This window comes from Megascapheus bottae, chromosome 17 (genome assembly GCF_031878675.1).
Source record: "Megascapheus bottae isolate mThoBot1 chromosome 17, mThoBot2.hap1, whole genome shotgun sequence".
Lineage (NCBI taxonomy): Eukaryota > Metazoa > Chordata > Mammalia > Rodentia > Geomyidae > Megascapheus > Megascapheus bottae.
The window spans coordinates 43,608,555-43,634,731 of record NC_143525.1 but is presented as its reverse complement, the minus strand read 5'-3'; the positions used below and the strand labels follow the sequence as shown (position 1 = coordinate 43,634,731).

General features: G+C 39.0%; 1 protein-coding gene across 1 annotated transcript in view; it reads right to left on the bottom strand.

Annotated features, from left to right (window-relative positions):
* The window catches only part of Brip1 (BRCA1 interacting DNA helicase 1), an 86,261-nt gene that overhangs the window by 3,315 nt on the left and 56,769 nt on the right, over positions 1 to 26,177 (bottom strand). The window contains 4 exon segments of the mRNA XM_090351753.1: positions 6,624 to 6,706; positions 8,887 to 8,999; positions 23,937 to 24,058; positions 25,382 to 25,541. Of these exon segments, the coding sequence (XP_090207879.1) occupies positions 6,624 to 6,706; positions 8,887 to 8,999; positions 23,937 to 24,058; positions 25,382 to 25,541 (478 nt within the window).

Here is a 26,177-nt window from a genome sequence, read left to right as displayed (position 1 = left end):
TACTGTGGTGCATACAAGCAGCTGTTGTTTACTGTGTGATTATAAGGCTGACCCAGAGCTTCAGATCACTGCAGATCACTTCAGATCACTGCATTTTGTGATGTCATTTATTGTCAGCCAAAAATTGTGCAGACACGTCTGCTGAATGTGTATGTTGCCACACCACTGTAAAGCAGAGCCACTGCAAGTTAGCAAATGACTGTATCTCTAGCTGATGATAGTTGGAAAACAGGTAAATTTAATTGCACTGTATTTTCCCCTAAAAACTACCTAACATTTTCATGCAGCGAAACTACAAGTTGTAAATAAAGCAATCATTTCATCATTCTAAGTCTGAATACTTTTCTACAAATACAAAAATTCGAAAGGTTTTTTTTTAAGACCTTGTTCACCGATTCTAAATATATAGTAAATTATTCAAGAGGTGAAAGAAGCACTTCTGGAAAAACCAAGCTCTATCTGAAATTTTTATTATGTATTTTAAAACATAATTAAAGTAAGGAACATGATTTAACCTATGACATGAAAACTGTGTAAAAATGAACCACATTAGTGCTGAGGCTCAAGTGGTAGAGCTCTAGCCTTGAGAAAGTTCAAGGATAGTGCTCAGGTCCTGAGCTAAGGCCCAGGACTAGCAAAAAAAAAGAACCACATTAGGAATGTGAGCTGGGGATGGAGTTCAGTGGTCGTATTAGCCTAGAATCGACAAGACCACAAGCTTGATCACCAGCTTTGTTGAAAGAAAGGAGGGAGAGAAGAAGAGAGGGAGGGAGGAAGGGTGGGGAAGGGAGGAAAGAAGGAAGAAAAAGCAGGAGGGAGGGGGAAGGGAGGGGAGGAGTGAGAGAAACGGTATAAAGCATTCTTCAGTTTAATTAAAAATCTTACATGTTGCCAGATGTGATGGCTTGTAATTCTAGCTACTCAGGAGGCTGAGATTTGAGGATAGAGGTTCAGCCCAGGCACTAAAGTCCATGAGATTCTTATCTCCAATTAATCACCAGAAAACCGGAAGTGGCCCTGTGGCTTAAGGGGTAGGGCAGTAGTCTTGAGTTGAAGAGCTCAGGGTCAGTGCTCAGGCTCAAAGTTCAAGTCCTGTGACCCCCACGACCAACCAAAAAATAAAAATCTTACATGTTTACAAAATAAATATTCCATGGTTCATGCTACTCGAAGTATCATTATCTTTCTGAAAATTAGTTTTAAATACCACTGAGGAATTCTATGTTAAAGAATAAAACAAGGCTTTAAGCAACCTGAATTATTCTTTCACTTCAAATATATTCCTTTTGAAAATTTTCTATCAATTCTCTAAACCAAATCTGAACAAAAATCAATCAACAGAATGAATCTGCACTGATGCCAGAGGCTCACACCTATTTATCCTAGCTACTCAGGAGACTAAGACCTGATGATTGATGTCTGAAGCCAGTAAAGTCCATGACACGTATCTCCAATTAACCATTCACAATCAAGAAGCAGAGCTGTGGCTCAAGTAGTAGAGTGCCAGCCTCAAGTGAAAAAGCTAAGGGACAGTGCTCAAGCCTTGAGCTCAAGACCCAGGATTGGCACAGAAAAAAAAAAAAAAAGATTTTTTGTGTTTTGTGATAATATTCAAAGATAACATTTTACAAAAGATTCAGTAATATTGAAAAATATTATATTCTAAAAATCTCTCAAAGAATCTTAACTAGGAAGTAAAACTTTCAGAGTTTAAGATTAAGAAAGCAAGCAATAAACATTTTCCTTAAATTTCTCTATTTTGTTTGCTTGGGAAAATGATTATATCAAATAAAACTGATACTTTCTAAAATTGAAAAAAATAATTTATTGTTTTCTTTTGACTTTCAGCTTTTTATATGAGTATAGGATGCCAGTTTGCTTTTGAAAACTTGAGTCTCAGCTCCACCTGCTGACTAAACACAGGCATTTGCCCCGTTACTCTGATTTACTGCTTAATTGAAACTATTACTTACTTTTTTTTTTTTTTTTTTTTTTGTGGATCATGGGGCTTGAACTCAGCCAGGGTGCTGTCCCTGAGCATTTCAGCTTAAGGCCACTGCCACCCCTGGGCCAGTGCATTGTCCCTGAGCTCTTCAGCTCAAGACTACTGCCCTACCCTTGAGCCAAGCCCCACTTCCTGTTTTCTAGAGGTTAATTGGACATTAGACTCTCAGGTCCTTTTGTGCCCGGGCTGGTGTTGAACCTTGATCCTCGGATCTCAGCCTCCTGAGTAGCTAGGATTATAAATGTTAGCCACCGCACTGGGCTAAACTATTGCAAAAACTATTGAAAAAACTAAGAAGGCAGTATTTTTGCTTTAATCCTGGCAGTTAAATTTATTATCAAACTAAATATAGTAATTAGATGACCAAACTGAAATGGTTAAGTCTATACTCGTATATAGCTAACTTGAAACAAAATTAAAATTTGCCATGTCTTAATTACAAGTTAATGAACTTTTTTTTTGGGGGGGGGAGAGGCCAGTCCTGGGCTTGACCTTAGGGCCTGAGCACTGTCCTTGGACTTTCTCAAGGCTAGAGCTCTACCACTTGAGCCTCAGCACCACTTCCGGCTTTTCTCTATGTATGTGGTACCAAGGAATCGAACCCGGGCCTTCATGTACGCTAGGTAACATTCTACCACTAGGCCAAACTCCCAGCCCAAGTTAATGAATTTTTAATTTTTTTTTTCTGCTTCTTTTTTTTGTTGTTGTTGTTGCTACTGCAGTTTGAACTAGGGATGTAGTTGAGCTTGCTAGGCAAATGCTCTATTGCTTAAGCCTCACCTCAGGCCATTTTGCTTAGACTATATTTGAGATGGGTCTCCCTTTTTGTTCAGCTGTCCCCGGCTTTAATCCTCTTATTTATGCTTCCCACCGTAACTGAGATGATAGGTGCATGACACCTCTCCCAGCAAGAACTTTTTGCCTGTCTAGCTTTGAACTGCAATTCCTCTCAATACACATCCACCTCTTGAGTAGCTAAGACTATAATCGTAAGCCAGTGATATCTGGCCATCTTTTTTATTTTCAGTTTTTAAAGAGGTACAGGGGTTTATGAGCTCAGTAATCTGTGCTTGTCACACAGATATTCTACGGCAAGGATCAATCCCTTTTGCTTTTATTATTTTTCAAATAGAGGCTCATTGTTCCCCTGAAGCTGACCTAGGCCACCATTTTTCTGTTTGTACTTCCCCTGTAGCAGGGGTGACAGTGGGAAACAATCACACCCACCTTTTTTTTTTTTAAAGGTCATGGGTCTTGAACCTGGCCTGGGCACTGTCCCTGAGCTCTTCAGCTTAAGGCTACTGTCCTATCCTTGAGCCACAGCCCCATTTCCCATTTTCCAGAGGTTAACTGAAGGTAAGAGTCTCAGGTCCTTTTGTGCCAGGGCTGGCTTTGAACCGTGATCCTCAGATCTCAGCCTCTAGAGTAGCTAGGATTATGCATGTAAGCCAGGCACGGAGGCTCATACTCAGCGTTTTATTGATTGACATGGTGCCTCACACATTTTTTTTTTGCCAGTCCTGGGGCCTGAGTGCTATCGTTGGGCTTTCCTCAAAGTTAGTACTCTATCGCTTGAGTCACAGCATCACTTCCAGCTTTTTCTATGTATGTGGTACCAAGGAATCAAACCCGGGTCTTCTTGCATGCTGGGCAAGCACTCTACCACTAACAAATCCCAGTCCCATCACACACACTTTTTTTTTTTTGATCCTCTTGAGGGCAATCTCTCAAGTAGAATTATAAATATAAGCCAACATGTTTAGTCTGAACTTACAATCTTAACAGTAATGATAAAAATAACAAATCCCTGGGCCAAGAGTGCTTGCCTAGTGTGTACAAAGACCTGGGTTTGATTCCTCGGTACTACATACACAGAAAAAGCCAGAAGTAGTGCTGTGGCTCCAGTGGAAGCCTTGAGAACGCCCAAGGACAAGTGCTTAGGCCCTGAGTTCAAGCCTTGGAGTGGAAAAAAAATCCTACAGCTCTTTGACAAGTAGTGGTACTGACTCTGAGAGGACCATGTGTCATTGCTAGATAAAAATCACATGCATATAGTATTTGTTGAGCTGAGTGGGAAAAAATACCATCTACTTGATACTGCCAAAAATCGTTAATACTTGATTTCCTTTCAGAAAATATTAGATTTAATAAACATAACTTAAGAGAAGGAAAGTATGTCGAAAGAAACAAGCAAATTAACAAAACAAACTCCAACATAAACCAAATCAAAAGAAAAGAGAATTCTAAGAAGCTAAATGAGATGCATTTGTTTAATTAAGTGTAAAAACAGAATTTCTTGGAAAATACTTTTTATTCCCTTCCTTTGGTGCCAGTACCAGAGTTTTAAACTCAGGGCCTCACTCTCTCACCATACCACTTGAACTGTGCCTCTAGTCCCTCATTTTGCTGATTAACTGGAGATGGAGTCCTGCAGACTCTTCTGCCTGGGCTGCCCCTGAACATCAATCCTTCAGGTCTCTCAGCCTCCTGAGTATGATCCAACAATGCCCAACTAGAAAATTCATTTAAAAGAGCAGTTTACAGCTCACAACAGTAAATAAAATACTGCTGTATTATTAAAATGTCTCATATTACATACAATTGAAGAATTGTACATAATCTTTGTTAGTAATTAAATTTTCTGGTGGCTCATTCCTGTAATCTAAGCTACTTGGAAGGCAAAGATCTTGAGAACTGAGTTTTGGGGCCAACACAGGCAAAAGATGCTCTCAATCCATTTCAAATAGTAACTGGGCATGGTCCCCTGTGTCCGTTAGACCAGCTATTCAAACAAAACAAGAACAACTGAATAAATAGCAACTAATTAAATCAACAAAATTAAGAGGTGAAGGGCTGGCACGGTGACTCATGCCTGCAATCCTAGCTACTCAGGAAGCTGAGATCTGAGGATCATGGTTCAAAGCCAGCCCCAGCACTAAAGACGGTGAGACTCCTATCTCCAATTAACCACTAGAAAACCGGAAGTGGGGCTGTGGCTCCAGGGGTAAGGCGGTAGCTTTGAGGACAGCACCCAAGCCCCATGACCAAAAAAACCAAAAACCAAAACAAAAAGGTGAAAAGGTCAAATAAACAAAAGAACAATATGCTGATAAATTGAATAACCTTGAAGAAATGGATAAATCCTTAGAAACATTAAAGTTAAATCATAAAGAAATGGAAAATCGGAATAGACTCTACTACCATTCCCTAATAAAAACTCAGTGCTATTTTATATGGAATTTTTTAAAAACTTAAAATTTATATGAAACCACAAAGGACTACAAGGAGATAAAACAATTTTGAGTGACAGCAAGAGAGATCAAAGCTGCAGGCATCCTATCCATACTTTTAAATTTAAAGCACATTATGAAGCTGCAGTTACCAAAAGGCTAGTAATACTAGAAAAATGATACAGATCAACAGAACAGAATTGAAGGCCTAGGAATGTGCAGTCACAGCTAATCTTCACCAAAAGTATGAAGAAGATACAAAAGAGAGAGGAGAGTGTTACCCATCTGTGGGTTGGGTGCTTCCTAACACTCAGAAAAGTAGGAGAAAGATGTTGAGTTCAAGGTCAGTTTGGGATGCCTCCAAAATCAATTACAAAGGTGCTGGGCAAGCACAGACAACAGGATAAAATTGGACCTTTCTTTTATAACAAACACAAAAGTTACTAAAGACTTAAACCTAAATTTGACACTGTAAGACTTCTAAGAGAGGGGCCGAGAGTTTTGCCTAGTGGTTAAAGTGCTTGCCTAGCATGCATGAAGACCCGGGTTCGATTCCTCGGTACCACATACATAGAAAAAAGCCGGAAGTGGTGCTGAGGCTCAAGTGGTAGAGCTCTAGCCTTGAGAAAGTCCAAGGACATTGCTCAGGCCCTGAGCTCAAGCCTAGGACTGGCAAAAAAAAAAAAAAAGACTTCTAAGAGAAAATATAGGAGGCAATGTTTATAATATCAAACTTGGTAAATATCTATTGTTTTAGAACTATTGTATCAGCCAGCAATCTCATACTTTTTGATGTTGTTGCTAGTGATTGTGGGGCTTGAACGCAGGGCCTGGGCTCTGTCCCTGAGCTTTCTGCTCAGGGATAGTGCTCTACCACTTTGAGCCACAGATCCACTTTCGGGTGGTTAATTAGAGATAAAGGTCTCATGGAATTTCTTGCCTGAGCTGGCTTCCAACTGCGATCTCAGCCTCTTGAGTAGCTAGGATTACAGGTGTGAGACATCAGTACCCAGCAGCAATCTCACTTTTGGTGTATGCTCAAAACAATTGAAATATTTTGAAGAGATAACTTGCACTTTTACGTTCACTGTAGTATCCAACAGTTGGAAACAGTCTTTCTCCACCTAATGACAGATAAAGAAAATATGAAATGTATAAGCAAAGAGACACTGTTTAGTCAGAGAAAAGAAGGAAATCCTTCAGATACCTCAACATGGAAAAACCTTGAGGAAGCAAGTTAGTCACAGAGGGACAGATGCATAAAGTTCCTACAGTCAAACTCAAGTACACTTAGAAAGTTAAGAGGGCAAATGACATGTTTTTTTGTTTTTGTTTTGAGCATAATGAATCCTATCCATTTTTAGTTTAAATTCAGCTGACGATCGTACCGGATGTGTAGCGACTCGGGTTGTTACTGAAGCGATCATCGACTAGCAGAAGAGCTCCCCAGTCGTTTTTATGTCGAATACACCTGCGACAGAATACGTGACATTGAAAATAAAGGCCAGAATTTTATAGGGATAGATAGAATATTAAGAAAATCAACTGTGTGTCAATTATACAGTCCTATAGTTTATGTGATTATATGAAAAACAGAAAGTGCCCAATATAACAAAGTCAGTATCTGCTAATTTGTATCCAAAAATTTATTTGTATTTTATTTATTATTATGTGTTTTTTGCCAGTCCTGGGGCTTGAAGGCAGGGCTGGGGCACTGTCCCTGAGCTTCTTTTGCTCAAGGCTAGTGCTCTACCACTTGAGCCACCGAGTCATTTCCAGCTTTTTCTGTTTATGTAGTACTGAGGAATCGAACCCAGGGCCTTGAAGCACCCTACTGCTAAGCCACATTCCCAGCCCCAGTATTTTATTTTAAAATTTACAAAAATTATAGGAAATATAGACAGAACAAAAACGTTCTGTCTTAGCCACAGAGTTGTTTTTGTTGATGTTGTTTTTGTTTTGTCAGTCGTGGGGCTTGAACTCTGGGCCTGGGCACTGACCCTGAGCTCTTTGCCAGCTTAGGCCCTGGAACCACAGGGCCACTTCTGGTTTTCTGGTAGTTAATTGGAGATGAGAGTCTCAAGAACTTTAGTGCCTGGTCTAGCTTTGAACTGCGATCCTCAGATCTCCGCCTCCTGAGTAGCTAGGATTAGAGGCGTGAACCACAGCACCTGGCCTTTTTTTCTTTACTATCTTTTTTTAACCTTAATTTTTAACGACTAGGTTTTATGTATTGTTCCCATAGCTTTGTAAGTTAAAAAAAATGACTAATCTTTTTCAAAAATATTTTATAGGACAATGAATCATATGGATTTTCTTCTTTGAGCTCACATGGTAGATTATATTTATCACATTGTATACCATAGTATAACTACATGTGGTCATGAAGCATTGCTGTTTTTATGGATGGTTGGATGAAATACACAAACACTCTAAAATACATTTTTTATATTAAACTATATAAAAATTTAATGATACAATGCAATCATTTTTAATATACTTATAAGTTTGTACAGCAATGCCACTGTCTCTTGTAGAACTTTTAATCAATTCTGTGGGCATGTGGCACACTGCTTCTCCACTTCTAGGCTGGCAGACACCTGCATCCCTGCTACTTTCAGTATTATGAATAACGCAGCCACGCACACTTGTGTAAGGGTTTGTATAAACACATGTTTTTGATTCTCATAGGTATATGCTTAGGAGTGGGATCACTAGGCCATATGGGAACTATATGTTTAACTGCGAAGAACTCTCACATTGTTTTGCAAAGCAGCTGCACGATTTTACATTTTCCTCAGCAATGCATGCGGGTTCCAGAACCTCCACATCATCACCAGCACTTATTACTGTACTTCTCTTAGTAATTATATCTACCCTAGCTAATGGCATTTCATTGTGGTTTTGTGTTTCCCTAATGACTAAGCTGTGTTGAGCATTACTGTTGTAAAGACATATCCATTCCAAGTATTGGTTGACTTTAAACTTACACATTTGGATCTTTTTAGGATTAGGTTCTAAATAAGAGTCTGTTTTTTTGTTTGTTTTCTTCTTTTATGTTTCAGTATCAGGGTTTGAATTCAAGGTCTCATGATTTCTAGGCAGTCATATGTTTCATTACATGAGTACTTCCCATCCCATTTTCATTAATTTACTATTTGGATCATCTAGGCCTACCTCTAACCACAATCCTCCTATCTATGTCTCCCACGTAGGCAGGATTACAGGTGTGCATGGCACACTCAGGCTCTGAGTTCTTTACGCATTCTGGTAAGGGTGAATGAAATGTTTCCTGCCACCCATGTAGGAAATTGGAGTTAGACTCCTCTTTTCTATTTCCCAACTGTCTATGGGATAACAAAAATGTAAACACCAGGAAACTCCATTTTATTCAATGTTTAACCAATCATATTTTTTAGCTTTTTAAACATTTTTTAACATTTAGAGTTTTGCTTTGGGTCTGATTTAGTCTGGTAATGCTTTCAACTTCCACTTGTTAACATCTAACATAAAAAAAAAAGAAGTTCCTAGGAGTTTGTACTTAAAATTTTTAATCACATCTATTAAGAAAGAATAAGTAGCAGTATAAGTTCTACATATAGCCTTAGCTGTAGGTTAACATTAAAGTTACACAAACTTTATTCTACTTACCTACCTAGGGCCTGGTTTAAGGCCCTATATGCTTGTATTTCATACCACTGACGGCCAGGCAAAAGACCTCTCAATTGTGAGTAGTGATCATTGTACTGTCGCTTGAGCTCAACCTAATAATTAGAGAATACATGTAACATTTAGTAGATAAATGAAGCTCATTTAAAATCGTATTAAGGGGGCTGGGAGTTTGGCCTAATGGTAGAATACTTGCTTAGCATGCATGATTTCTCGGCACCACATACAGAGAAAAAGCTAGAAGTGGTGCAGTGGCTCCAGTGGTAGAGCTCTAGCCTTGAGAAAGCCCAAAGACAGTGCTCAGGTCCTGACTTCAAGCCCCAAGATTGGCAAAAAAAAAAAAAAAAAAAATCATATTAAGGCCAGGCACTGGTAGCTCATACCTATAATCCTAGGTACTCAGGAGGCTGAGATCTGAGTATCATAGTTCAAAGAAAGCCTAGTCAACCAAGTGACCACTGTGCCCAGCTAAAGACTCTTATCTCAAATAAACCACCAGAAAAACAGAAGTGATGCTGTGGATCAAGGGATAGGGTGGTAGCCTTGAGCTGAAGAGCTCAGGGACAACACCCAGAGTTCAAGTTCCACAACTGACAAATAAAAAAGAAGTCAACTACTTTTATCAGGTGCTGATGCCTCACACATTTAATAGTAACTACATAGGAGGCAGAGATCTGAGCATCATAGTTCAAAGCTAGCCTAGGAGGAAAGTCTATGAGACTCTTCTCTCAACTAACTGCCAAAACTTGGAAGTGGAGCTCAAGTAGTAGAGTGTTGGCTTGAATACAAAAGCACAGGGACAGAGTCCAGGTCCCATGTTCAAGCCCCAGGACAAACTAAGTATCGTACAGCAGGGCTGGGAATGTGGCTTAGTGCTAGAGTGCTTGCCTAACACACAATTCAAGCTACAGGACTGGCAAAAAAAAAAAGGTAAGTTTTACCAGCAAGTATATGTGTCTAAGTTGAATTACTTTTACTACATAAAAAAGCCTTTTTAAAAGTAGCAAATAAAATTATCTTTGGGCAATCCCATTTAATTAGAAAAAAAGTGACACAAAGGGGTTTGAAAAGGTAGGAAGCCAGAACACCTCAGTTTAATGGCATCAGAATCTGTTTCCCTATACGCTTGGTGACTGTCAGGCATGAAGATCAATGACCAATTTAAAATGACAAGCAGCATATGTGAAAAAGCCAGTTTCTCCTGCCAGCAAATAGCCTAAATGTGACATAAATCAAAGGCTGGAAGGGACTTTCTGAAATGTCAAAAGACAACCTTTTACTTTTACCTGCTCATCCTTATAAACACATTCTTGTTCCTTAGGCATGTTTTCCAAATAAACAGTTTCTATGCGAAGCAGCAAAAGGCCCAGGGCAAGCTCTGCCATCTTGTAACTGTCAAAGAGATTAGTCTTTGATCTACTGGGGAGGTCATGCCCACATTCACATTAGCTGTATGCTTCAACAACATTCTACCTGTTGACCAATGCTTCTTCAATGCCCAATGTGACCGACATCTTACATTACAGAAGTTAACTGTGAATGTTTTTGCTCACTATAAAACTGAGACCCAGTATGCTTTGGAAACTTGACATTTGGTCATCTAATATTACTTTTCATATACATTTTACAAGTGTCTACCAAAATAAAAAGATATACTTAAATGAACTATCTGAAAATAAACTAATTGTTTCCCATTCCTAATTAAGTTGGTGTGTACATAGCTGTAGAGATGGATGGAAACCTGAACGAAGAAGGCAAACTATCTCATCACAGATTGCAAATTGAAGAGCACATGGCTACCACTTAAAATACTGAGAATTATTTGCCAGCATCTAAAACTATGGGTCTTTCCCCACTGTTCTCAACTAGGTCACTTATGAAATATCATTAACTCTTGTAGCTGATGGAGTTGCAGTTTGCAACTCATTGGTTCAGATGGTTTCATAAAAATTTCTGTGGTAAGTAGATTAACTCAAACTAACTCAACATTAACTCAAACTAAAAAAGCATCTGCATTATGGCAGTTTCTAGACAAATAAAAATACATCTTAATCAAAATTCAAGCTGACATAAGTGGGTTCTTAATAGCAAAGATTCTATATTAATAATGAGGTCGTACTTATTATTTAAAGGTTACCAATAGAAACAGAATTCAGGCAGAAGTTACATGATTTTATTTATTTGCTTGTTTGTTTATTTGTTTATTTATTTATTTATTTGCCAGTCCTGGGCTTGAACTCGGGGCCAGCGCATTGTCCTTGGTGAGCCACAGCGCTACTTCCGGCTTTTTTCTATGTATGTGGTACCAAGGAATCAAACCCGATCTTCATGCATGCTAGGCAAAAACTCGACTACTAGGCTAAACTCCCAGCCAGATTTTATATTTTAATTTCACCATTCCATTATACCTGAGATCAACGTTTCTTTCCATGCCTCAGTGTTATTATGAATGGCAGTAAAAGACAATGGAAAATAATCAAAAGGATTATCAACAAATTTAAGTCACAATTCTGTGCATTAGATTATATTTTCAACTCTTAACTCCAACACTGTTGGCTTTAAATAACTTTTAACTAACTCAGAAGTAGCCTTTCATGAGTTTTATAAGTAGCTTCTGAAGAAATAAATAGTGTGACTAAATTGAACTGGAACTATAAATATTTCTTTGCTTTACCACTACCTTGCATAAAAGATGAAGACTTTTATCCTCATATAAATATGTATTTTGATTTCAGTATTAAATATCTTCCAGAAAACAAGCAATTTATGTAAAATACAGTTTTTGTTGTTATGTGTAACGTTGAAGACAAAGTTTAAATCTCTAAATAAAGACAGAACTCCCCAAATAATCAGCTAACGTCACTAATTAAAATATTAAGAAAACTTTGCTTCAGAAAAACAAATACATTTGTCTAGCAAACACTCAAGAAGAATAGTTTCAACTCTAGCCAAGGTACAGTCTTAAAGTAAACATTTATAGCAAACCAAATCTGGAAGCAGAAACCATGCATTAGAGACATTTACTGCTCCGTATCATCGTAGCGTAAACACTCTTATCGTCACATCACAGTATAAATTCCAATGGCTAGAGTTCTAAACTCAGTGTAAGGTCATGTAACACAAAATAATTTAGCTAGATAAAAGGAATATAGCTGGTTTTATTTCATCTGGCATATTTTCAAGATTTCTGAAATACTGAGTTAACCAAACATAGTACAAAAAAAAAAATAGGGGAAAATAGTTTCTGCCAAGAGTCAAGAAGCCAGGCAGCATTAAATTTTTTAAGTCATTAGAAATAGTTTTCAATTGTTATTTTCTCTGCTACATTAGGACTTGACTGAAATAATCTTCCAAGAATTAAGGACTCAAGCATAGTAACAACAATATAAAAGAATAGGTTCTATGTCTGCGAAGACACTTTTCTTTCTCCTTTAAATGTTATCGTAACAGTGATGTACAGAGAGGCTAAGACACTTTTTGTATAGAAACCTATTAAACTTGGTGTCATACATTAAGTGTTGAGGGGAAAAAAAACTGATAATTCAAATGTAAGAAACAGAGCTTCTGTGGAGTGTGGATCAAGTGTACAGTATTCTCTAGCATGTATAAAGCCAAAATGGGGAGGGAGGAGAGAAGGAAGAGGAAGAAGGAAGAAGAAAAGGAAAGGGAGGGACTGAAGAAGACAGAACACAAAATACACTGCTTACCAAGCAGGTATCTTCTGCTCTTTCTATATTCAACATCATTGATGAAGCTAATTTAGCTTGTGGCTACTATCCAGAATAGTTTGCTGGGTACTAAGTAACATTTAAACACTTTTGAGTAAATGCCTTAAAAATAGTGATGTAAAAACATCTTAGAATTGAGCATTAAGTCTGTTCTTTTATTTTTGTTTTCTGGCCAGTCCTGGGGCTTGAACTCGGGGCCTGGGCACTGTCCTTGAGCTTTCTCAAAGCTAGCGCTCTACCACTTGAGCCACAGCATTACTTCTGGCCTTTTCTGGGTATGTGGGACCAAGGACTTGAACCAAGACCTTCGTGCATTCTAGGTGAGTACTCTACCATTAGGCCACACTCCCTGCCCAATATGTACTACTTTAAGACATTAGGGGAAAAAAAAAACAACACCGGGCCGGGAGTTTGGCCAAGTGGTTAAAGTGCTTGCCTAGCATGCATGAAGACCCAGGTTCGATTCCTCGGTACTACATACATAGAAAAAAGCCAGAAGTGGTGCTGACGCTCAAGTGGTAGAGCTCTAGCCTTGAAAAGTCCAAGGACAGTGCTCAGGCCCTGAGCTCAAGCCCAGGACTGGCAAAAAAAACAAAAACACCTTTATATGCCGATCCTATACAAATAGCTAAGTTTAATCTAGTTACTTTTTAAATTTTTATTTATTTGTTTTTATTATCTTTAAGTAGTTGTACAAAGGATTTGCCATTCAAAAAGCAGTTTATGAATACATTTTGGTCAATGTTATCCCTTCGAACATTCTCATCCCACCTCCTGACCCCGCTACACTATTGTTTCTTCTCTTCATCCATCTGGCCTACTTCTCCCACACTTCTTCTAAATAGTAATGGTTGGACTGGAGGCATAACTCCATGGTAGAATGCCAGCTGAGCCAAATGAGAGGTACTGAATGCAAACCTTAGTACTTAAATGAAAAAGTAATGGCTGTCCATGTTCAGATATTGGTCAGCTAACCTGAAAATGTTTAAACTAACATCTCTACAAAAATTGCAACTCTTTGCTGCAGCTACACTGAGAAAAGGAAATACAACTGCAGAAGCACATGGCTTGAAGCCAAGGCTTTGACTTGGGAAAATCACAACACTGCCTTATAGCTTCCCAAGTTTCTTCTGTCAAGAAAGGAAAAACACTGCCAACCATACCTCACATGGTTGAATGAAGACAATGAACATAAGGCAAGAGAGCCTCATGCTCTAGAGGTAACTGGGCTACACTCATTAGGTAGGCTTTAATGGAGTCCATTCTACTGTCATACACTGCTGCGAGTATATTTTAAAAAAATGCAACCACTCAGGTTATACAGCCATTGTCTTTGGCTATCAATCTCAAATTAAGGTTTCAATACCTGGTGTTTTAAACATATGATTGGTTTAGGAGCCATATAAATGAAATTTGTTTACAGAGTGGCTACATTTTCATCAATTATCAATGAAAATATGTACACTGGCAGAATACACTGAGAACATTGTTCAGTTTTGAAACAAATCTTTTACCAAGTAAACTTGTACAACTGATTACAAATGTTCTGAAGAATTATGGTCAATACCTGCACTTTTATATCCTTTATAATCCTTACTGGACTTTTTGTGGGGGGGAGGGGGGTCATGGGGCTAGAACTCTGTCCTTGAGCTCTTCAGCTCAATGCTACTGCCTTACCTTTGAGCCACAGCCCCACTTCGCATTTTCTAGAGGTTAACTGGAGTCCCACGGCTTTGTAGAGCCCGAGCTGGCTTTGAACCTTGATCCTCAGATCTCAGCCTCCTGAGTAACTAGGATCACAGCCATGAGCCACTGTGCCCGGCATTCTTACTGGACATTTGTAACCCACATCGTATCTGTTTTTGAAAGCAGAACCCTATAAAATACACTAGTAGAGCAATGCATGAGAATTAATTCATGATTAGTTGTTAGTCTAAATAGTTTCATTCAACTATCATATATTCTTGTAAGATATTGCCTACAATGCTGAGACAGAGGTGGGGGGAAGGAAGGAAGGAAGGAAGGAAGGAAGGAAGGAAGGAAGGAAGGAAGGAAGGAAGGAAGGAAGGAAGTGCTCTATTTTTGGAAACAATGAAGACTTCTGGTTTAAAAAAAAAGAAAGACTTTCGTTCTTACGTTTATTCTCAAAAACTGCACCAAGTTACAAGACAAGACTAACATGAGTGCTTTGACTTCTAATCTAATCCCCAACGCCCATCTATAAAATATAGATGGACAGATGATAAATAATTATGTATATGGAGAAAATTCAAACTGATGTACCCATAGACCTACTCTAGGAAATAGGGCAGTGTGGCCTGACAAAAGGTCCACAAAGACTCAGGAAATGAAAATGTAAGGATCTAGGTTCAGGAAATTGTTAGAAACTATGTACCACAAGATTAAAAAAAAACAGGTCAGGCATGGTTCCTAGGTCATAGTTCCAGTTACACAAGTGGCTGAGGCAGAAGAATCACGACCAAGGGTCCAGCCTCTGCAACACAACAAAGACCCTCTTATAAGAAAAGCAAGGGGAGATGCTGGAGGGGATGTGGCCAGGAGAGATCACTACTACACTATTGGTGGGAGTGCAAACTCGTTCAACCACTATGGAAAGCAGTGTGGCAGTGCCTCAAAAGGCTAAACATAGAACTCCCCTATGACCCAGCAATTCCACTACTTGGCATTTACCCAACCATCCAGAAACAAGGACATACTAAATCCACTAGCACAACAATGTTCATTGCAGCACTATTCACCATAGCAAAGATATGGAACCAACCTAGATGTCCCTCAGTAGATGAGTGGATCAACAAGTTGTGGTATTTGTACACAATGGAATTCTATGCTGCTGTCAGAAAGAATGACATCGCCCCATTTGTTAGGAAATGGAAAGACTTAGAAAAAATCATATTAAGTGAAGTAAGCCAGACTCAAGGGAACTTAGGCTCAATGGTTTCCCTCATTAGTCATAATCAGTAGAAACCTTGGGCTCTACTAGCAGAGATCTGCAATAGAGCAAAATCTTGATACATAAGGCCATATAATGTGAAGCTAATTGAAAGGACCTCCAGGATATTGAAACAAAAGCCATATAATGAATGATTGTTGTCCTTAATGTACTATGTTGTCTCTCATCTCCTTTGCTGTCCCTTGGTTATCTCATATTGTTATAGTATCTCACTTTGTTATGATATATTGAATTTATTTGTATTTGGATATTTGAAATTTGATAGGGAAGGGGGGAAAACCAAGATGGGTGGGGGGGTGGGGGGGGAGGGAAATGGGTACCAAGACATGTGAAAGGGTATCAATGTATGTGAATTAATGCACCTTCTATCTGGCAAATATCATGTAACCCTTTTACTAATAAAAAAAAAAAAAAAAAAAAAGAAAAGAAAAGAAAAGCAAGGGGACAGGGACGGGAGTTTGGCCTAGTGGTAGAGTGCTTGCCTAGCATGCACGAAGACCCAAGTTCGATTCCTAGGTACCATATACATAGAAAAAAGCTGTGGCTCAGGTGATAGAGCTCCGGCCTTGTAAAAAACACAAGGACAGTGCTCAGGCCCTGAGTTCAAGGCCCAGGAATGGCAAATAATAATAATAGTAATAATAATAAGCTGAGGGAAAAACAATTGAGGAGGGAAATAAGATATAAATAAAGAAGTTAAATGCATTCTAGATCTGAAAATGGCAAAGTTTTTCTTCCCTATCTCTGATTTGGCCTAAATGGTTTTTGGAACAATTTTAACAGTAAGTTACTAGACTTCTAAACGTCAAGGAGTTTAGTATTACAGCCTTTTAAGTTTATATACACAGCCATTTCCCCTGAGTAACTGCATGTTCTTACTGGGGCTGGATCCAGGTGGGTCGCCACACTCTATAACCAGAACCCTGCTCCAGTCCGACCTCAGGCTCAATTCCTGGGTCTAGTTTCACATAGTTCAGAATAAAGTCTCAAATCCTGAAAATGGCACGGTCTTAGGTGACCTGGCTCCTAAGTACTTTTCCCTACCTGCATTCATTCACTCACCATTCTCCCAGCTCACTCTCCGTCAGCTTCTCTCAATTCCTGGGGACTGCTATCCGCTTTCACACACCAGAGCCTTAGCATGTGCTACTCTCTCTATTGAGAATACTGTTATTCTTCTGGTTCACCTCCATGATTCTTCGCCTTCTTTCCTGTGTCAGCTTAAATATCACTTCCTCAGGAAGCCTTTCTTGACCCCTAAAGACCTGTTATAACGTTCTCATGGTTCCTGTGACTATTTCTTACATTCTTCCCAACTGCAATTGTTTTATTACTTCAATGTCAGTACTCCTGGCTGGACTATAAGTTCCAGAAGACCAGGGGTGGTAGTCTGTGCAGTGTATCAGTGTCTCCAGAGTCCGTTATAATGAGAGAGGGGTGGGAGGACCAAAAAATGCCCAAACAAGGCTGATTCACTATTCTACAATATGCTGTAATTGGGCCACTAATGGGTCCTTTCCACTTTATCAAACACCTGTATGTTTGAATCTCCATGCAGACAGAATTCAAATCTCACCTTTCTAGTTCCTCCATCCCTTTCAGGCAAGTTGAACTGATGTGTAAATGGGAAAGGTATTGGTCAACTTCACTCTTCCTGAGCAACTCACCATCCAATTTCTATTCCACCAAAACATCCTGTGCAAGTAGTCTTGTCTTTCACTAAATTATGTAGGTATCACTATATAAACAGAGCATCTTATTTATTTTGTACCTACTGCACTTACTACAGATTAAGGTTTCAGTGTTTGTTAAATTAATAAATGGTACACTAAGGATTATTAACATAATTTTGAAAAAGTAGTTGAAAAGAAGAAAATATATTCAGAAAGGAATACATGAGTCAAGTGCCTGTGGTCATACCTATAAACCCCAGACTGGTAGAAAAGTTAGCTAGACCTCATCTCCAAAATATAGTTCATTCATTAATGTGAATATTTAGACACCAAAACTAAAGAATTAAGAATTCTGAAACTGCCATTATCTAATAATTATTTTTACACTTGAAAGAACCAATTTAACATGGTGAACTGTGCATCCTACTTTAGCAATGTTGCCATCCAGACTTTTCCTGTTTTACATGAAGATCACAAGGAATGGAAAATAACTAGTACAAAAGCCAGGCTTAGGGCTGGAAGTGTAGCCTCACAGTAAAGTACTCACCCAGCATGCATGAAGCTCTAGGTTCGATTCCTGGATACAACATACAGAGAAAAGGCTGGAAGTGGCGCGATGGCTCAAGGGGTAAACCTTTAGCCTTGAGATAAAGCCCAAGGACAGTGCCCAGGCCGTGAGTTCAAGTTCCAGGGCTATGGGCCGGGAGTTTGGCCTAGTGGTAGAGTGCTTGCCTAGCTTGCACGAAGACCCGGGTTCGATTCCTTGGTACCACATACATAGAAAAAAGCCGGGAGTGGTGCTGAGGCTCAAGTGGTAGAGCCCCAGCCTTGAGAAAGTCCAAGGACAGTGGTGCTGAGACCCTGAGCTCAAGCCCAGGACTGGTAAAAAAAAAAAAAAAAAAAGTCCCAGGGCTGGCAAAAAAATAGAAAAAAAAAAAGCCAGACTTAAAGATGTGGCTCAAGATAGGGAAGGGGGGAAAACAAGATGAGGGGTGGGGCTGGGGGGGAGGGAAATGGGGACCAAGACATGTGAAAGGGTATCAATGTATGGGAATTAATGCACCATCAATCTGGCAAATATCATGTAACCCTTCTATTAATTACAATAAAAAAAAAAAAGATGTGGCTCAAGTGGTAGAACACCACCCTTGCAAGCATTCAGCTTATTCTGGTAGTCCTTTCTCCAACCACTAGGAACTTCTGAAAAGTAACACAACAATACACACATACACATACACTTTTTTTCTTTCTTTCTTTCTTTTTTTTTTTTTGTGGTTGGTTGTAGGGCTTGAACTCTGGATCTGGATACTATTCCTGAGCTTTTTTTGCTTAAGGATAGTACTCTACCACTTTGAGCCACAGAGCCACTACCAATTTTCTGGTGGTTAATTGGAGGTAAGAGTCTCACTGACTTTCCTGCCCAGGCTGGCTCTGAACTGAGATCCTTAGATCTCAATTCTCCAAAGTAGCTAGGCACGAGCCACTGGCGTCCGGCTAAGAATATGTTTTAAATTATAAGATTTCTTTTATTGGCAGTCCTGGGATTTAAACTTAGGATACTGTACTTGGTAAGCAAGTACTCTACCCCATGAACCACACCTCCAGACCTCTTTAGCCTGGCACATGATCCTTTAAGTTTGTAAATTTTTAACCACATACGTATCAATTTTCCTCAGAAGAGGCACTGCACTTTCAAAGAGATTAAACTATTTTAAAGAATACAAACAAAATACAATTTTGAAATATAAATATTATGCCGTGTCTTACAGAGACGAGGTCCATGTCACCAATGTGAGATGTGGATGACCAAACTGTAATTGCAGGCTTTTGTAGCTGAAAAAAGTCAAAGAATTATTTTTCATACCCATTAAGAGGGCAGCCTTGTCATACTGTAACTTAACTGTATTAAGAGAAAATCATTTTTTCTTTTGAGTTGCACTATCCTACTGACAGCTGTTCACATGAAAGCCTAGGTTCATAGTTATGCCCCGCAAACACTTTGGTCTGGTGCACAGAAAGTTTCTTTTTAAAACTATTACACGATTAAGTACTTGCTTAGAGAATGATCAGAAGCATCTGGGAAAAGTAAAAGAGAAAAATCCTCACTGGGAAAGCCAGCTTAATGCTTTGCCCTTCAGAGTGGCCCATTATCAGCATTTCATAGTGGCTTTCTTTATTTTCAGGTCCCTGAGGGATGTGCAATAAATTATGACTTGAACTAAACAAGTCACACTTGGCTCCAAAATGAAATTTTCCTACCTCTACTTTGTAGTCCCCAAGGTGGGAAGAGGAAATCCTGGTCACAGCCAAAAGAAGTCATATTTTTGGCTCTAACATACATTTTCCTGCCTCTCTCAAAGCCAAACTCTACTATGGTGACTGGAATGTCTTAAGTTAGTTACTTTCAACTCTTCTTGTTTTTTTTTTTTTAAACTTCCATAATCTTCTGTAGGTTTAAGAAAAACAGTATCATTAAGTTAATATAGCCTCTTTTGTCCTACTCATATCACTTTTCTAACACTGATCTGAGCTTTTAAAAATACCCATTTAAATGAAATACATGCTCTGTTTTACAGATTAAATAAGAAAGAATATTTCAAAGTTTTCATGTATAAATAATTTCCAGTTGTTTCTATAGGATAAATTGAATGTTAGTGTAAAAGAACATTATAAAGCCAGTCCTGTGAGCAGTCTTAGAATGAGATTTATGAAAATCATTTAGTCCATAATCTCCTTCTATGCACAACAAGAAAAAGATAAATGCTCCCTAAGATGACATCTCCTGAGCCATATCTTTATATACTCTCCCCTCAGTTCAGATATAATCTATAAATTGCTTCTCGCTTATTTAATGGCAAGTATGGGTCAGTCATTCTTCCATGAGGTTACCTTGTATAGCAAAATGATGGGAAATTACTATACCAATGACAGGTTATATAAGATCCTATTTAGCTGATTGATGCTAGGAAGCCTTAAAGAATTCAATTTCAAGGTAGTAGGGAGTCCCCAAAAAATGATAACTTGGTGGCTGGGAGTTTTGCCTAGTGGTAGAGTGCTTGCCTAGCATGCACAAAGACCCTCGATTCCTCGTTACCACATACATAGAAAAAAAGCCAGAAGTGGTGCTGAGGCTCAAGTGGTAGAACTCTAACCTTCAGAAAGTCCAAGGACAGTGCTCAGGACCTGAGCTCAAGCCTAGGACTGGCAAAAAAAATAAAATAAAAGATAACTAAGTATCTTGTAGGAGGCTAAGAGAAGCCTCTGGCTGGGTTATAAAGTCCTGATTCTGCCAGTAACCTCAATGAGCTTGGAATTGCCAGATGAGAACACCTATTTATGGAAGGAACTCTGAGAAGAGACCTAAGCCATGACCACACTGGTGACCTATAGAGATAATAACTGTAAGTTCTTTTAAGCCATTATATGATAATTGGTTAAACAGCAATTTAAAAAGACTATACAAAGAGTGGCAGCATGTATATGAATATAAGATACTTCCTCTATCTATTATGTTCTACTATGTACTTGATAAAACATTAAGATGCTATTGGAAGCCAGGTGTTAACGGCACATGCCTATAACCCTCAAGTCTCAGGAGGCTGAGATTTGTGGATCATGGTTCAAATATAGTCTGAGCAGATAAATTGATAGACTCTTATTTCCATTAACTGCAAAAAGCTGAAGTGGAGATGTGGCTCAAGTGGTAGAGCACTAGCCTCCAGTGAAAAGGCCTTGAGTTCAAGTACCAGCATGTACACACATGAATGCACGCACATGAATGCACGCACATACATACACATACACATACATACACATACACACAAACACACACACACACAATACAAAACAAAACAAACAAAAACTACTGGACTACTGGGGATTGAAACTCTTGATGACTTATGACAATAATACACAAGATTCATATTAATATTTACCACCAGTTTGTTTAGTATCACTTAATGATTATTGTTATTACCATGTCTTAAAGTCTCCAGCTTATGCCCGTAACCCTAGGTACTAGGGAGACTGAGATCTGAGGATTGTGGTTCAAAACCAGCCAGAGCAGAAAAGTTCTTGAGACTCCAATTAACTGGCTGGAAGTAGAGCTGTGGCTCAAGTGGCAGAGAACCAGTGCTGGGTAAAAAAAGCTAAGGGAAGTTTCCAGGCACTGAATTAAAGCCCTAATACTAGCACCAAAAAGGAAAACAACAACAACAAAAAATCTTATATTAAACTCTATTTAATCACTGATTAAAACATCATTTATTTATTTCAGAACATGAGGAGGAGCATGTGGCAAGCACCTCTTGGGCTGGGGTCAGTGTCCTCTTCAAGGGCACACCACTAGTGACCCAACTTCCTTCCTTCTCTTCAATGTCCCAACCTCTTCCAATAGTCCCACAGGCTGGTGACACATAGCCCTTTGGAGACAATAATCTTTTCTTCAGGATAAATTCCCACTAGGAAAACAACTCAATGTGTCATGAGAAAAGACATTCGGTCGCCTGCCCATCACTATTCGTCACAGTTCTGTAACTCAAGTGCAAAAAGTAGCAAAATGAAAGAGGTGAGAAAGAACTTCTCTGCACTTTATCATTACCTAAGTGTAATGATAACCCGGGGCCCAGGAAAATGACAAGATACCAACAAAGTAATCAGCCCGGTGGCATTGGCAGCACTCGACTTTGCCCTTCATGGCGAACACAATATAGATGTCAACTGCTTCATCAGGTAGCATTAGCCATTTTAGAACTGGAGGAGAAAAGGTAGTAAAAGCCATCAAAACCAGCAGGGACTGGACTGATCAGACTGTAAACCACTGGCACACCTCCTGAGGACTTTTGGATGTTATAGGATTCTAGGGACTAAGGAGAAAGAGACTCTTAATGAAGACTTCTGTGGTCTAGGGAAATAAATAGTAAATCTATAATTTACATTTCCTATTAAAGTATCAAAACTAAAGACGATAACATCCTACTAAAATTGCTAATTTGGTTTGACACTACTGACTGTTCCCCTGGAGAAAGGACATGAGTCACACTCAGTGGGTCAGCTCAAGTTCTGGGTCTCCAATTGGTAGCCCCTTCAAATCCTCTGAATGAAGGGAACATCCACTGTGATGTTAGTTTGGGATGCCAACTTCACTACTCGGAGAAAGCAGTTGCTAGAGAACTGGGAAAGCATTACTTCTGAGAATGTCTGTGAAAGCATTTCCACAGAAGCTGGTGTGTACGGCAACAATGTGGGGAAGACTGCCTGCGTGAAAGTGGGCAGAGAAGGAAAAGGCAGAAGGGAAAAGACCCTCTCCGTGGTTCTTCCTCGGAGAGGAAGATTGGGTTCTAAAGTCTTTTGCCTTCAGAACTTACACAAGCAGTCAGTCCCTCTGGTCTCTAGGGCCTTTGGCCTTGGGTTGAAGCTACATCAACAGAATTCCTAATTCTGAGGCTTCCAGTTTTTCTTTTCTGAGATGGAACTCGAACTCAGGACGGGCTACTTTTGCTCACGGGTTAGTGTTCTATCAACTAAGGCATGCCTCCAACCCCGGCTTCCAGTTTCTTGGACTGAAGCACACAATAAACTTTGTAGATGGCCACTGCAGAATTTCTTTACCTCTGCAATTAAGTGAGTCAATCTTGAAATACTATATACCAATTGTTTTTGTTTCTCTGGTAGATTCCTGACTAATAATGTCACGTTAGGTTTTAAGTCACTAGTATAACTCTTTTTTCCCAATATAATATGTCTAGGAAACAAGCTGTGACAATGTGACAAAACCATTTTGGAGCCAATATTAAGTAACTGATTTAGACACATTTCTTCCATTGGGAGTAATTGGAAAACTAAGAAAACAGAGCAACTACTTTTGGGAAACACAAAGCAACACAAGGTTATGTCTCTAGTGATGGATGGAATTCCTAGGTGAATAAACTCCATTATTCCCAGCTCTGTTGGCATAATCTGACCATAGAACACAGCACTGTAGAACAGCACACCCTGGTCATACTGAGCTGAAGTGGAAAAGATCTAGAGCAGCTATACTTGCAAAATCTGAAACTAGACAACTGGAGAGAAGGGAGCTAGATAAAATAACTATCACTAAAATATCACTAAAAGTGCCGGGTGCTGTGGTTCACACCTGTTAAGCCTAGCTACTCAGGAAGCTGAGATCTGAGGATCACAGTTCAAAGCCAGCCTGGGAACTAAAGTCCGTGAGTCTCTTGTCTCCAATTAACCACTATAAAACGGGAAGTGGGGCTGTGGCTCAGGGGTAGGGATAGCCTTGAGCTGAAGGCTCAGGGACAGTGCCCAGGCCCAGAGTTCAAGCCCCATATGGGGAAAAAAAAAAATCACTAAAAGTTTGATGAAATACAACCAGTGGAGGAGTAGGTTTCACAGCCAGTACTTCTGATTCAGGCAGTCTAGAGGACATACTGAAAATCTGTATTTTTATAACTTCCCAGATGAAACTGATGCTTCTGAACTACAACTATACTTTGAAAAAGACTTGTTGAGCAAAAGACAATATATGTTAAAAGTACAACCAATCTTTCCCTATGAAACCTTCTCACTTATTCAGATTCACCAGAGATTTTAAATATCTGAGGATACAAGAAAAATAGAAAACTAACTTCATCCAAATGCAAGGCTTTGGTGGCCTACCTGTAGATCTTTCACATTGGGAAAAGGAATTCCTATTGTTATCACAGCACGAGCATTGTCATCTGAGAAATCCAGACCCTCACTCACTTTACCACGACAAACTGCTATGAGAAGAGCTCCATCTTAAACAGAAAAAATAAAAATAATAAAAAAGAAGAATCTTACAAGCCACACTCAAAATTCTGACAAGTTCCTTATTCTTGTCATTTCTCAAGTTTATTAAGAAGTTTCAAATACAACACAATAAGGTATTGTTTTAAAAGATTCTCTTTAAATAAATAAGAAAAACACAATTAGATGTAGTAGTAAACTGGTTTACAAACTATGCGTCTCCCAGATACTTTGTACAGTAAAACCACACCATCACACCAAACAATATAAGAACTGAGAAGATGTGTATTGAAAAAAATGAAGCTTCAAGCTAGGCTCCAGTGGCTCATACCTATAATCCTAGGTGCTCAAGAGGCTAAGATCTGATGACTATGGTTCAAAGTCAGCCCAAGCAGGAAAGTCTGTAAGATTCTTGTCTCCAATAATCACAGAAAAAGCCACAAGCACCATTGTGGCTGAAGTGGTAAAGTGCTGGCCTTGAAAGGAGCTTAGGGACAGTGCTCAGGCCCAGAATTAAAGCCCCAGGATCCACAAAATACAACGAAATGAAATAATAAAATAACAATAAAATTGAATTGTCAGTTATGTAGGATGGTTGTCTGTGGTAGGGAGTTGTTATTTGTATAATTAGGTTAAGTTTTGAATAAAGATCTCATGATGTAGCCCAGGCTGGTCTTCCGTCTGCCTGAGCATCTCAAGTGCTGGGATTTTAAGTATGCCACCACAACACTCAGCTCCTCAATTTTCAGTTATGTTGGAAAACACGTTTATCTTATTAAATAGAATATAGGCACAAAATATACTATTCATATCAAAATATGTCTTGTTCAGCTAGTAAGGAAAATATAGCTCTCCTAACTGCCTTCATGCATAAAATATTTCAGGTAGTATAAAGGTAAATTCGGGGGTAACACTCTGGGGTGATATATGGTAACTGAATGTGTATTTTTTTTTAAGACAGGTGAATTGGAAAAGCCAAGTAAAAATATTATAGGATAACTTTTTTTATAATCTAAGATTACAAACCTAATTTGTGTGTGTGTGTGTACTGGGATTTGCATTCAGGTCCTCAAGCTCTTGCTCAGCTTATTGGCTCACTTGAGTCATGCCTCCAGTTGAAGGTTTTTGCTGGTTAAATGGAGATAAGGGTCTTGAGGATTTTGTTTGGGCTGGCTGGTTTAGAACCTCAGATCTTAGCCCCTGGAGCAGGGCCTGAAATAAAATGTTTTTCTTCTAGGCACAATTTACCTACAAGAGAGCAAACATGAAATTCCAGTAGCATTGACTACTTACCTTATAATAAATACACTGAACATGAAATAATTTCTAAATACCTTTCTCTCCTTTGTACTTGATTGCATCATAGTACACCTGAAGTAATTCATCAAAATCAGTTTTTTCTCCTCCTTGAGGTTCTACAATGACAGTTTTCATCAGTTCCAGACTTTGCCATAAACCAGTTGAAAGCCAGCGTTCTTTTAATTTTTCTAGTAACTAAAAGGGAAGAGAAAATTAATTTTTTAATGTTGTTGAAAAGTTTTCCTTTGTTTAAAGCTGATTGGACTATAATGTGACTAGGGCAAACAGATTAACTTTTATGACTTTTTCCACCTATATAGTGGTGTAAGCAATATCACACAGAGCTATTGTTGTGACGTGCGTTAACAGATCTGAAGATACATGAATGATACCTGGCACTATCACACAGAGCAGTAGGAGTAAGCAGCTACTGCTTTTGCCATTATTATTACCACTAACAGTGCCACTGCTGCTACTATCTTTACAATAAGGATATAAAAGTTGGGGGGAGGAAAAGCCCAAATTTTGGAAATGGCTGTGACCAGTTGCTCATGAATGTAATCCTACTACTTAGGAGGTTGGGATCCAGAAAATCACGGTCTCAAGTCAGTCAGGGCAGGATAGTCTGGAAGACGCCATTTTTCCTGGATTTTTATCCAGGCTAGAAACATGGCTTATGTGGTAGCCTGAGTAAGCTGAAGGCCCTGAATTCAGACTCTGGTGTTAGCAAATTTAATTAAATTAAAATCCAAGTAACTTTTTTTTTTTTTTTTTGTGGGTCATGGGGCTTGAACTCTGCCTGGGCACCGTTCCTCAGCTCTTCAGCTCAAG